The sequence below is a fragment of the Schistocerca piceifrons genome, chromosome 3, assembly GCF_021461385.2.
Source record: "Schistocerca piceifrons isolate TAMUIC-IGC-003096 chromosome 3, iqSchPice1.1, whole genome shotgun sequence".
NCBI classification, from domain to species: domain Eukaryota; kingdom Metazoa; phylum Arthropoda; class Insecta; order Orthoptera; family Acrididae; genus Schistocerca; species Schistocerca piceifrons.
Window position 1 is genome coordinate 747,603,093 of NC_060140.1, and position 15,103 is coordinate 747,618,195.

The 15,103-nt window shown below is 44.1% G+C and overlaps 1 protein-coding gene across 1 annotated transcript in view; it reads right to left on the reverse strand.

Annotated features, from left to right (window-relative positions):
- The window catches only part of LOC124789033 (pickpocket protein 19-like), a 117,189-nt gene that overhangs the window by 97,648 nt on the left and 4,438 nt on the right, over positions 1–15,103 (reverse strand). Inside the window, exon 2 of the mRNA XM_047256322.1 lies at positions 11,606–11,774. Within this exon, the coding sequence (XP_047112278.1) occupies positions 11,606–11,774 (169 nt within the window). The remainder of the gene's footprint in view (positions 1–11,605; positions 11,775–15,103) is intronic.

Consider the following 15,103-nt stretch of genomic DNA (forward strand, 5'->3'; position numbering starts at 1 on the left):
CGTATATTTGGAGAGATGCATATGGGGCTTGAAGATGGTATATTGAAATGCTGAATGTGGTAGCCTTCAGAATAAAATAAAATAACATCTTAGTTAAGGCTGTTGGAGAATTTCATTGATAGTGACAATCTTCAAGGAATTGGTCTACGCCACGCCAATCAGTAATGTGCGGACACCACAGAGTCACGTCTTCAATGAGTACCATCACGTGCAGCAACAGCCGGGTATACTCCAAAGGGTGGGTCATTCCTCACACCAGAGGGAATGAATGGACGCCACGTTGAACACCTGTAAACACCCGTTTATCACAGAAAGTATTCACTTCCGGATCCATGAAAATATGCATTTCCGAAACGATACTCATAGGACTTAGTTTCTCTGTTTCGATAAGAACTACCACCTGTCAAAGTATCCGACATTTTTTTGAACATCCTGTGTAATTAAGTTCGTACGGAACCTTCAGACTGCGATTTCTATTCGCACTTGGCCAAGTTTTCTTCTAGTGTTGCAGGTACAGGCATCGATATTCTTATCAAATTTTGATGAAATATGTAAGACTAATTACACTGCAAAGACACAGTTACAGTGCCTAGCTCCTTGAAGAGTACCTGCAGGATGACTGCGGGTGAACTTCGCATGTTATTTCTTTTCAGTTCCAAGTAATAACCACGAAAGCGTCATGGGGATGGCCAGCTAACTCCAGTGGCGAACGCTGCAGGAGAGGCGTTCTGAATCACGGTGTGAATTACTGTTAAAATTCTGGGAGATTACATTCCTACAAGATACAACCGATATATTGCTTCATGCTACATATACCTCTCGAAAAGACCGTGAAGGCAAAATTAGAGACATTCGAGCTCACACGGAAGCTTACAGGTATCGTTCTTCCCGTGAACTATTTGCTGCTGATACAGAAAAAGTGGGAAATGACAGTCCTGCACAAGGTTCCCTCCACCACACACAGTAAGGTGGCTTGCAGACTATAAATGTAAATGTTATTCTCATTATTTTGTGCGATCAATATTTTCTTTCTAAGTGATAATTGTTATTATTCATTGAAAATATCCAAAATGTACTAGGAGGTTGTGTTATTTGCTTTCGAGACTAGCAATTATACGAAGAGAAAAAAATAGCTGAAGTTAATTGTCTGAGAAGCTCAGTAGTATATTTCTTCCAGAACAAATTTTCATAAGTATGTATACTCAAAAATTTGGATATTCTACCCTTATTTACTGACTGTTGCTCGCATACTACATCAGTTGTCGGTATTGCTATCTGTTGCAGAGGACTGAATATAGTGAGTTTTCTCAAAATTAAGGAAGAGTCTATTTTAATCACTCAATAATTGACTGATAACAATTTCTTCTGTTGTCGTCTCTCTAACGGGATACATTGTAACACCAGTATTGTCTGCAAAAACTACCAGTTCTGCTTAATGAATGTTATGTGGAAGGACATTTACGTATACACTGTGTTTCTAAAATGTGGCAACGGCCTTGCCGTAGTGGCTACACGGGTTCCCGTGAGATCACCGAAGTTAAGCGCTGTCGGGCGTGGTCGGCACTTGGATGGGTGACCATCCAGGCCGCCATGCGCTGTTGCCATTTTTCGGGCTCCACTCAGCCTCGTGATGCCAATTGAGGAGCTACTCGACCGAATAGTAGCGGCTTCGGTCAAGAATACCATCATAACGACCGGGAGAGCGGTGTGCTGACCCCAAGCCCCTCCTATCCGCATCCTCCACTGAGGATGACACGGCGGTCGGATGGTCCCGGTAGGCCACTCGTGGCCTGAAGACGGAGTGCTTTGTGTTTCTAAAAGGCATGTAAGAAATTAGAGGGCTGGTAGAGTGGGTCATAAAAAGCAACTTTGACCTAGCAACTAATGTCCGCATTGTTAGGCGCCATTTAAGTGTCGCACGCGGCCACAAAGGTAGGCATACAATCCGCCATCCGAGTTGACATGGTTGCAGATCTACTAGGCAACGTTTTCAACTTCCGTGTGACATCAAGTAAAAAGTGAGGTGGGGCTGAAGTTTCATAACCTTTCTTTGCAGACATTTATAAAAACTGCTCGAAATTATTCCCTTCTGCTTTAACGCACGCCGTGCAAAGGCGCCTGAGTGATTGTAGTAACCTTTGAACCTGGCAAGGTGGGGTTGCATCACAGGCTGCCAGAATTCGCGCTACCAGCTCTTCATCCTTCTCGAAAAGTGTTTTTCAACAGATTTCAGGTGTCTACAGATGAGCAAATCAAGGGGTGTCAACGTGGTCCTAATGATTTCGCAGCACGTGAGCGCACTGCACAGAAACACCATCATGTTGGTACCACATGCGCTGTCGCACGTTGAGGGAGACATTTTCTAATATCTCTGGTAGTGTTTCCCTTAAGAAGATTAGATAACTGTTTACGTTTAGTCGTCCGGGGAGCATCTACGGACCAATCAGATTATCACCTACCAAACCAGCCCAAACACTGACATCGAAGCACTCTTGTACGAACAAAGATGGCACACAGACTTTCCTGTGCCCACACGTGCTGAATGTGGCTTTTAAACACAACTTCCCTTTATAGAATGCCTCATCTGTAAAAAGTACAAAGTGTGGAAATTCAGGTTGAATGGCACACTCGAAGCCACTGGCAGAAGTCACTGCGACGCGAAAAATCTTTTGGATTAAGGGCTTAAACTCCTGAAGGCGGTAAGGGTGCAAATTATCTTCATTCCAGACACATCAGTCCGTGGAATGTCATACACCCATTTCTCGAGCAACACTCCGCGAGCTTGTTGAGGGCACGTTTTGCATCAGTGTTACGAAATCCTCTTCGAATTCTTGTTACGAACAATGCGTTAACGACCACTGTCGTGTGGCCTTTGCACCTGTGTCACAAAATGAATGCATCGGATTTCGATGGGGTAGGCCTTAAAAACACATACGCCATCACGATACCTTGTCAGTGGACAACTCACCTCAAGTACACCTCTTACACCCAAACCTCCAGATGTCAGACACCCATATCGGTACCAAACGTTGTGTGTCGATAGAGTATCAACCAAAACACCTATTTCGTTTGTGCTGTGTGATGTCGTCCTGTAGAAGATGTGTGAACGGTAATTAAAAGTAACACTAGAACAACGGAGTATACGCGAACTATATCTGTGACGTCTGAATTGAAGATCTCTGGTAGGTGAATTGGTAGGGCGTCAGATTGTCGTGCTAAAGGTGCGGAATTCGAAACCTATCTATACAAATGTACTCTATAGGTTTGCTAATTTCAACTGACGAAGCGAAAGCAGACTGCCAAAAGAACGTTCCTACAAACTGTGAAACGTCCTTTTACAAGGCAGAAAAATGTTCTCTCATACAACAATTTCACGCGTAATCTTTTAAAAAAAGATCGCCGTCGGTGGATTTAGAACTCGCGAGTTTTGGTACAACGATCTGACGCTCTACCAACTCACCTACCAGAGATTTTCACATTCAGAGCTCACTGATACGGTCTGCCTATACTCCGTAGTTCTGGCGTTACTTTTAATTACCATTTACGCATCTTCTACTGGACGACAGCACGCAGAACATACAAAATCGGTGTTTTGGTGTTTTGGTTGATACTCTATCGACACACAATGTTTGGTACCGATCTGACTGACTGACATCTGGAGGTTGGGTGTTAGGGACGGGTGGATGGCGGTGGATGTGCGTGAATCTGGCTCTCGACGATTCGGAAACCGCTGAACAGCAGTGATAGCATTTCCATCCGCAACGCTGTAAGCGCAGTGCGTGTCTGCCCTTTCCTCGAAAGAAAAGCGTTCTGCGCTGTACCGGACACAAAGTGTTCTCATTTGTTGACATACTGACGCAGGGTGAACCAGACTCTACAGTGTGACATCGTATCAACCAGGCATTTGCATTGCCAAACGCAACGCTTTCGTGTCCCAGCAAATCCCGCAACTCCGTTGTGTTGTCCCGCTCGGAATATATGGCTACTATGTCGACTCGGTTGGCGGGTTGTGTGTCCACCTCCACAGTGGCGTACGACACTGTTAAATCGCGCCTAGCTCCGAACGCTAAACAATGTAGATTATTGATTGCTACGTGAATGTTGTTTGTTAAGAACCACTCTACCAGCCCTCTCATTTTTTACAATCATTTTAGAAACACCCTGTATAAAGAATAGGAGTGGACCCAAAACTGAACCGTATTGGACTTCCTTCGAGGCTGTAAGTTTCTCTTCTTGCAACACTGTTTTAATTACTTAGCAAAACTTTCTGGTTTCTGTTTGTTAAGTATAATCCAAACCAGCTGTCTGTAAAGCCATCAATTTCATAAACTGAAGTGTTGCTAACTGTCAATGAGTGATCTACGTCCTACACTATGAAACGCCTTGGACAGGACACAAAAAATACCAATTGGCGATGTTTTACAATTTAAGGCTTATAATATTTGATGAGTGAATGTGCAAATAGCTTTCTCAGTCGGACATTGCTTCTGGAATCCAAAATGTTACGTGCGAGGTAAATTTTGTGATATTACTCTCGAGCAGTGGCGGTTCGTAGATATACATTATGGATGTTCACCAAGTTTTAACTACAGATAAATATAGGAGTGCGAAATTAATAGCAACTGCTGTATAAAAGTTATTAACATATTTATACAAGTTCAGCTGCCGCCAATAACAAAATTATCCCAATACCATAACAGATAAATGCAGACTTTGCAAACAACAAATAGAAACAGTAGATCACATCACAAGCGGGTGTACAATACTAGCAAATACAGAATACCCCACAAGACATGACAATGTAGCAAAAATAATACATCCACAGCTTGCCTTACAACATAAACTTATAAAACAACACGTTCCCACATACAAGTATGCACCACAAAATGTACTGGAGAATGATGAATACAAATTATACTGGAACAGAACCATTATAACAGATAAAACAACACCACATAAGGAACCTGACATAATACTCACCAATAAAAAGAAGAAATTAACACAACTAATCGAAATATCCATACCCAATACAACAACCATACAAAAGAAATCAGGAGAAAAAATTGAAAAATACATCCAACTGGCTGAGGAAGTCAAGGAGATGTGGCATCAGGATAAAGTTGACATTATACCAATTATACTATCAACTACAGGAATCATACCACACAATATCCACCAGTACATCAATGCAATACAGCTACATCCAAACTTATATATACAACTACAGAAATCCGTAATTATTGATACATGTTCAATTACCCGAAAGTTCCTAAATGCAATATAACATATACCGTACAGTTAAAAGGAAGTCACGCTTGATCAAGGTCCGCGTCACTTTCCATTTTTGACCAGACATAACGTCTGAGAAAAGAAAGAAATAATAATATACATAACTTGTCCGAAAAGAGAAAGAACTATTTTGTGAAATTTTGTTGTTTTGTACTTAATTAAGTAAAGTTTACGACAAGAACGAAATAATGTTTAAGCTTTCGCTACTGAGCTGGTGAGCAAGATGTATGAAACAGGCGAAATACCCTCAGACTTCAAGAAGAATATAATAATTCCAATCCCAAAGAAAGCAGGTGTTGACAGATGTGAAAGTTACCGAACTATCAGCTTAATAAGTCACAGCTGCAAAATACTAACACGAATTCTTTACAGACGAATGGAAAAACTAGTAGAAGCCAACCTCGGGGAAGATCAGTTTGGATTCCGTAGAAACACTGGAACACGTGAGGCAATACTGACCTTACGACTTATCTTAGAAGAAAGATTAAGGAAAGGCAAACCTACGTTTCTAGCATTTGTAGACTTAGAGAAAGCTTTTGACAATGTTGACTGGAATACTCTCTTTCAAATTCTAAAGGTGGCAGGGGTAAAATACAGGGAGCGAAAGGCTATTTACAATTTGTACAGAAACCAGATGGCAGTTATAAGAGTCGAGGGACATGAAAGGGAAGCAGTGGTTGAGAAGGGAGTGAGACAGGGTTGTAGACTCTCCCCGATGTTGTTCAATCTGTATATTGAACAAGCAGTAAAGGAAACAAAAGAAAAATTCGGAGTAGGTATTAAAATTCATGGAGAAGAAATAAAAACTTTGAGGTTCGCCGATGACATTGTAATTCTGTCAGAGACAGCCAAGGACTTGGAAGAGCAGTTGAATGGAATGGACAGTGTCTTGAAAGGAGGATATAAGATGAACATCAACAAAAGCAAAACAAGGATAATGGAATGTAGTCTAATTAAGTCGGGTGATGCTGAGGGAATTAGATTAGGAAATGAGGCACTTAAAGTAGTAAAGGAGTTTTGCTATTTGGGGAGCAAAATAACTGATGATGGTCGAAGTAGAGAGGATATAAAATGTAGGCTGGCAATGGCAAGGAAAGCGTTTCTGAAGAAGAGAAATTTATTAACATCCAGTATTGATTTAAGTGTCAGGAAGTCATTTCTGAAAGTATTCGCATGGAGTGTAGCCATGTATGGAAGTGAAACATGGACGATAAATAGTTTGGACAAGAAGAGAATAGAAGCTTTCGAAATGTGGTGCTACAGAAGAATGCTGAAGATTAGATGGGTAGATCACATAACTAATGAGGAAGTATTGAATAGGATTGGGGAGAAGAGAAGTTTGTGGCACAACTTGACCAGAAGAAGGGATCGGTTGGTAGGACATGTTCTGAGGCATCAAAGGATCACCAATTTAGTATTGGAGGGCAGCGTGGAGGGTAAAAATCGTAGAGGGAGACCAAGAGATGAATACACTAAGCAGATTCAGAAGGATGTAGGTTGCAGTAGGTACTGGGAGATGAAAAAGCTTGCACAGGATAGAGTAGCATGGAGAGCTGCATCAAACCAGTCTCAGGACTGAAGACCACAACAACAACTCTCCGTTTGGCAGTTTTGTGTAAGTGGGAGTTTTCGTGCTTTTTATTTTTTCGGACAAATCTACAAGATCCCTAATTCTTGTATTAGTTAACGAATTAACTTCCGGGTTGAAAATCAGACATTGTTACGTTGCACCCACACAACAACTTACGCTTGTTATACATTTCCTTGTTAAATGTTTGCTTGTAGTCATGCTTATTTGATTTCGTCACTTAGTCAGACAACGGATCTCGTCTGGAAGGCCTACTTTCTTTGCGGCTAATTTTTCCTGGTAATTTTCTTTTTTGTTAACCCTTAATCAGGTTCAATAGAGTTCATGTCGACACTGCACAGGAAATCCGATTCCTGCACAGCAAACAACCAGCTCCAAACACAAACTGCCGTTCGTGGAAATTATTAAATTCAAGTAGTACTATCTACCAACAATACAATACTAGAATACAAATGAAGCTGAGAGCCATAAGGACCTAAGGACCTAAAGCACACCGTCTTCGACCCTTCTCCGCCCCCCCCCCCCCCCCCGCCCCCCCCCCCTCCCACCCAAGCTCCCAGCCCCTGCATTTAATTGAATATCAGAGAAACCAGTGAGAGAGCCTTTCGTGAATGTTCAGATATACACTACTGGAAATTGAAATAAGAACACCGTGAATTCATTGTCCCAGGAAGGGGAAACTTTATTGACACATTCCTGGGGTCAGATACATCACATGATCACACTGACAGAACCACAGGCACATAGACACAGGCAACAGAGCATGCACAATGTCGGCACTAGTACAGTGTATATCCACCTTTCGCAGCAATGCAGGCTGCTATTCTCCCATGGAGACGATCGTAGAGATGCTGGATGTAGTCCTGTGGAACGGCTTGCCATGCCATTTCCACCTGGCGCCTCAGTTGGACCAACGTTCGTGCTGGACGTGCAGACCGCGTGAGACGACGCTTCATCCAGTCCCTAACATGCTCAATGGGGGACAGATCCGGAGATCTTGCTGGCCAGGCTAGTTGACTTACACCTTCTAGAGCACGTTGGGTGGCACGGGATACATGCGGACGTGCATTGTCCTGTTGGAACAGCAAGTTCCCTTGCCGGTCTAGGAATGGTAGAACGATGGGTTCGATGACGGTTTGGATGTACCGTGCACTATTCAGTGTCCCCTCGACGATCACCAGTGGTGTACGGCCAGTGTAGGAGATCGCTCCCCACACCATGATGCCGGGTGTTGGCCCTGTGTGCCTCGGTCGTATGCAGTCCTGATTGTGGCGCTCACCTGCACGGCGCCAAACACGCATACGACCATCATTGGCACCAAGGCAGAAGCGACTCTCATCGCTGAAGACGACACGTCTCCATTCGTCCCTCCATTCACGCCTGTCGCGACACCACTGGAGGCGGGCTGCACGATGTTGGGGCGTGAGCGGAAGACGGCCTAACGGTGTGCGGGACCGTAGCCCAGCTTCATGGAGACGGTTGCGAATAGTCCTCGCCGATACCCCAGGAGCAACAGTGTCCCTAATTTGCTGGGAAGTGGCGGTGCGGTCCCCTACGGCACTGCGTAGGATCCTACGGTCTTGGCGTGCATCCGTGCGTCGCTGCGGTCCGGTCCCAGGTCGACGGGCACGTGCACCTTCCGCCGACCACTGGCGACAACATCGATGTACTGTGGAGACCTCACGCCCCACGTGTTGAGCAATTCGGCGGTACGTCCACCCGGCCTCCCGCATGCCCACTATACGCCCTCGCTCAAAGTCCGTCAACTGCACATACGGTTCACGTCCACGCTGTCGCGGCATGCTACCAGTGTTAAAGACTGCGATGGAGCTCCGTATGCCACGGGAAACTGGCTGACACTGACGGCGGCGGTGCACAAATGCTGCGCAGCTAGCGCCATTCGACGGCCAACACCGCGGTTCCTGGTGTGTCCGCTGTGCCGTGCGTGTGATCATTGCTTGTACAGCCCTCTCGCAGTGTCCGGAGCAAGTATGGTGGGTCTGACACACCGGTGTCAATGTGTTCTTTTTTCCATTTCCAGGAGTGTACATACACTGTTGGCCTACAGTACAGATAAATCTGACACACCATAAGATCAAATGCTGTCAAAAGCATGAATAAATGCTATAGTCTCACAATCGGCAATGATATGCTTTACGGTTCTCAGCGTCTCAAATGGATTTCTATATGATAAAATCCAAAACTTAATGTACTATATCCTTATTCAGAATCCCACAAAATAGGTTTTTCTGCCAGTATAACTATAATATGTACTGATGACCGACCTAATTTTACTGTGTAGTGAGTGAATTGGCATATCTAAGGAGTGTGCTAAAGCTTGTGCAGGATTTATGCCAAGCGAACGTGGATAAATGTCTGCTGCAATGTGCAACCACCTGGTGGAAATGACACAAATTTGTAGTTGGGTGGTAAGGGCTAGCAGTGCACGCCGCGAACAGTGCACATTGTTGATCAAATCAGTAAGTATTTGGCCCCTTGTCAATTACGTCACGCCAGCTGCGCAAGCGCAGAAGCTCCTTAGAACGGGCACAAGTGAAGGTGTGTTCACGACTCTGATGCCAATTTTCACTGAGTCTAGAGGAGCAATGTTGCACAGCGCGGTAGATGATGATGGTGTTTTGTTTGCGGGGCGCTCAATTGCGCGGTTATCAGCGCCCATACAACTTCCCGACCTTTCCCCAGTCCAGACTCGCCACATTCATGAATGATGATGAAATGATGAGGTCAACACAAACACCCAGTCACCTCGAGGCAGGTGAAAATCCCTGACCCCGCCGGGAATAGAACCTGGGACCCCGTTCTCGGGAAGCGAGAACGCGACTGCGAGACCACGAGCTGCGGACAGCGCAGTAGAGTCATTGCCGCGGATTTCAGATTACCACATTCACATTACGTTTAACCAATAAATCCGAAATGTGTTAAAAGTTAGGGTGTTCACGTGCTCTTGTGCTCTTACACAACAGCCGCCGCTGCTCTCTCGTACATTACATTTTTCTAAATACTTTGGAAAAAGACGTCATTAAGAGAAATGGAAGATAATCGCAGCTAGAGTGCTGCAACGCTCAGTGTTTGACCGGTCACGGCTCGCCTGTTCAAAAATGGTTCAAATGGCTCTGAGCACTATGGGACTTAACATCTATGGTCATCAGTCCCCTAGAACTTAGAACTACTTAAACCTAACTAACCTAAGGACAGCACACAACACCCAGCCATCACGAGGCAGAGAAAATCCCTGACCCCACCGGGAATCGAACCCGGGAGGCTCGCCTGTTGACGGGGGGACCGAGCAGCTCGTGTCCGGCCCCACACGACTCGGCTCGGTCACGTACGCACCCTTCAATACAATCGCAGATAGAAGACGAGTCTCATTTCCAAACAAAAGAGATATTTTTCCTTTCATTTATAAGAAACATTAAATAAGTGCTTTCCCTGTAATCTAGAAGACAACCATCTTCATAAAGAAAGCATACAATGAACATTAAACATTTACAGACGTAACTTGTCATACGTTTCAATTGTTTGCAACATAAACAAAATTATAGTTATTGTTGATCAGCAGGAAATCACTAACGCGTTCCGGATTTAATTGGCTGCGGCAATTTGTTAGTAACATGCCGGCTTTACTAAAGCACCTTTCACTAGGTGTGCTTGTTGCCGGGATACATAAAATACGTCTTGCAACTGCAGCCAAACCTGGCAGATCTGTTTCATGTCTGCTCCACCACTTTAAGGTATCATCTCCGGGGTGCATTAAAATGTACAGATCTACTTCATCTGCTGCGGATGATCTGTTGTTCCTCCATTCCTTGAAACGGGCTCTCTTTCTGGGTGGTGATGACACAGTACTTGAAGGATCTATGATAATAAACAAAAGAGACAAGTAATACAGAACTGATATGGAAATCATCGAAACATTCCAGTAAGAGACCGATGACCTCGCTGTTTGGTCTCTCCCCCCAAACACCCCGACCCCCGTTCCCATAAAAACGAGATGTTTTACGTTAATGAAATATTATACGAGTCACAACATTCCCGTTTCTCTATAATACACTTTCCACTAACTATGCAAAACCGATTATGTTAATGATTGAATGTTGTACCTGCGTACGTTGCACACATTTGTCGCACATTGTTAAGAACTTCCTGCTTTTCATTTGTTTCAAGCATATTAAGATAACGGAAGGACGGCCAAAGAAACGATCTTTGAGAGGTTTCTTGCAACTGTGTTTCTTTAAATGAGTGGTTCCCGACTGGAAAAACAATAAAATGGAGCAGTTTATGCACGATACGTACCCAGTAGACGCAATGTTTTCATCTACAACCAACAGAAAAATACTCCATACTTGGCTTTTTAGACCTTCCCGTTTCTTTAATGTGTAAACATTGGTTTCAATCTTACGTCTTACTACACTGGCTGCCTCGCGCTGCATGATTACAGAGAGAGACACACCATAAATAAGAAGCCCGTACTGGCTGCAGTGTCACACGGATAGTAACACGTGTAATGTGTTTGAAGTTATGTACTACGTATTCGGTCACGGCTTCTATGCTCTGTCACAAGAACTAGTGCGGGTAGCCTATCCAGTTAGGGTGTGCTCGCCCCACCTCGTATTTTGTCCTCGCTTACTCGGTCATGCAGGACGATAATCGCAGCCTTACTCACGTCCAGACCTGTGCATTGTCACTGACAGCAAGCAGAGAGCGTACCTGCTTCATGACGTCGGAGAAGTTGACGTGTGACAGCGTGTCGAGGGCACGGTAATTAGCGAGGTCTTTGGGGGTGAACAGGTCGAAGTCGGCCCACTCCATCAGCGCCAGCGATGTCACCAGGCTGCGGAACACGGCGCGCGTGTCGGCGTCCAGCTCTGACAGCTGCCTGCAACAGTGGTGCCTTCTGCAGCCAACGCTCTGACAGTGAGACAGTTAATAAACCAGATGGCGCTCAACAACGTTAGTAATCGTAGTATTCATTCCACTCCATCTTTGGCTGATTGATACAGCGACCAGTTTTCATTGTTATATATTGAAAATAGAACCGCCACGGTTGCAACGCTATTTTTATTTAAAAATAACGCGTTTCGCCGCGGTTAGGCATCATCACATTATGTAAAATTGTCAAATGAAGTTCACTGCACCTTCTACCTAAGCTGTACATTATCCGCATACACATAAGCCATCTGGATGAAAGTACTGTCGTAGGAATAACTAGAAGGAACTGCCGGAACCTTTGAACTGTTACAGCATCAATTAGTGCGTGGCATAGAGCCAAGCGTACATGTTGGCCTGGATGCCAAACAGCGGGGGGGGGGGGGGGGGGGGGGGGGGGGATGGGAGGAGGGGCGGAGGAGGGGGAGGGGTGCCGACGGTACTGTACAATATGTGCATAAGGAAACATCAATAAGTCCAGCTTCCAGCGCTGCTGTGTTGCAACATTTTACTTGGTCACCTCAAAAACCTTCGAAGCAGTGTGCACATGAAAGTAATGTAATTCGATCAAGCGTACGATGAATACTGAAGGCTGCGAAGTGGAAAGTGTAAATTCCAGGATCGCTCTACGCAAGGAATGCGGATGACCCGAATCGAAGGCTGGACTATGCAAGTGGTCTGGTCGCGAGGATGAGCGGTTTGCACAGATGGTTATCTGGTCTGACGAGGTGCAATTCAAACTGAACGGTACTGTAAGCCGCCACAACTGCGCGTACTGGGCTCCTGAAAATCCTCACGTGCCCGTGGACAAACATGTTAATCTACCGGGTGTTAATGTGTGGTGTGGTCTGTCATCGCGCCGTTTGACTGGCTCATTCTCTTTGAAGGTACCGTGACTGCTGAGATGTTTCTTCAAATGCTGCAATCATAGATTTTACCTGTCATCCGAGAGATGTAAGAGCCTACTTGGATCAAAATCTGCCTGGACGATGGATAAGTCGAAAGACGAGCTGTTGAGTACCCACCACGGTCTCCAGACCTTACACCTCTTGACTTCTATCGATGGTGCACCTGGAAAAATGAAATTTATCATCAGACTCCAGCTACACTGAACGAGCTACGAGAAACCATCGAGGTGTTCTGTGTGGCTATCACACCGGCAACACTGACACCAGTTATTCACTCAATAGTTCCCCGGCATCTATGTTGTTTGGCTGCTAATGGGGGTAAGTTTGAACACGTAAAATAACCTTCCCCCCGTGCAAGAATTGTAATGGTATGTCATTTTGTTCCATTAATGTTGACTATAAAAAGTGTCTACATTTTATCGACCCCTCTTTATAGGATACAGGAAAAGAAACATCATCATCTCTCTTTCTGAAATGGCCGCTAAGGATTATTTTAAATCTTCAACAGATGGTTCAATCCAAACGTTTAATCACTAAACTTCTGACAAGACTAGTACATCCAAGTCAGCATTCCTCATAGAACTCTGTAACCTATAAAAAGTACTAAAACAATTAAATATTGAAAAGTAGATATCGGTTAGCTTTTGGAGCTAGAGGTATAGTAAAACATGAATTGGAACATCCACATTCTTCAGCTACAATTGAGATATTGATATAGGTGGGTTTAAAATTTGAAAATAAATACGCACGTTTATGTCTCCTAGCATAGCTACAGTCGCTTTTAGAAAACCTCGAAGACTTCAGGCCCTTAAAATTAGAAGAGATGTATTCAACAAGCTTCTGGCCCACATTTAAAGCCTTGTCGATAATGCGGTGAAGGTTGAATTAAAGAACTATGTTATGCAAATTCCTTCTGTTCCAATGAAGCTTATCTTTAACTCCTGAAATGTAAAGGAAAGTTTTGAAAATCAATAATAGATCTTAGGAAAAGGGCTGTCATTGAAGACAGATGAAATACTGTACCTGTAATCCTAGACTGCACAAGTCTGTCCAATCTACTAGAATTAAAGTCTGGGAGCAATTCAAAAATAAAAGAGAATACTTTAGATTCTTAGGGGCATATACTGGTAAGAATCTGAAGTGGATGTCGCATACTACAGAGATTCTCAAATTTCTAACCCTTGCAACGTGTGTGTTAACGATTAATACCATATTTCGGAAACGAAACTGTCAAGACGTTGACAGTTCTCTTATTTTCATTTACTAGTGTCGTAAGGTTTCACATTTGTTGATAACCTGCCATTGTCCAAGAAACTGTTCGTTTCACACAAGCATGTAATAAGGATAATATGTGATGTCCACTCTAGAACAACAAGAGTGTACATTTATTCCCTTATCAACTTTGCTGTCAAAAATCAGTCTCAATTTTCTCAGTAGCATTTCTCGAAAAGAACGCCACCTTCCTTCCAGGGACTCCCATTTGAGTTCCTGAAGCATCTCCGTAATATTTGGGTACTGATCGAACCCACCGCTAACCAGTCTAGTAGCCCGCCTCTGAATTGCTTCGGCGTCTTCCTTTAATCCAACCTGGTGGGGATCCCAGACACTGGAGCAATACTCAAGAATGTCGCACTAATTTTGTAGAGGATGTTTAAGTTCCAGTTTCAAAACGCTGTATTAAAAAAGGGACACTGTTCAGAATGGCGTCAGATTTGAACGGAATATCATCGGAGAAGGGGGAAACGTTACGGAAACAAAAATTATTTAACGAATATTTTACCATTTTATGGCGCTGCAAACGCCAGAATATGCAACATGATAGAGACGGTATACACGGCTGTTCCTCGGTTTGCGTTGAGATGCTCGGCATGATTGTCTCAATGGAGGATTGCGCGCTGCTGGAAAAGCTCTTTTACAAGAACGGCAACTGTGCGCTAGTAGTTTTGCAGAAATTCTAGGCACTGAGGGGTAAGAAAAAGGGGTTTGTTCGACGTCTGTCAAGGCTCTGGAGAAAATGATTACAACAATCGAAAAGACATGTCCTTTTGAAGTGCAAGTGGTGGAGGGAGGAAAATAATTGATCCGACGCTAGAAGATGTTGCCACAGGGTTGCAGAAGGGGTCAGGCAGTGATGTGAAAGCATGCAGTGCACGGTGAATTGCCCGTACTTTGGACATGCCTGTGACCACGGTGCATAAAATTCTACCAAACATTTTGCATTGTTACCCGTACATAGTTATCTATGCTCAGAAGTTACTTCATAGTGACCTACCAGTAATGCACACGATTGCCATAGAATTTACTGCTCGCGTGAGAGTGGACAATGAATGGCCACAGAAGATACGTAGACAGATAAAGCCCATTTCCATAT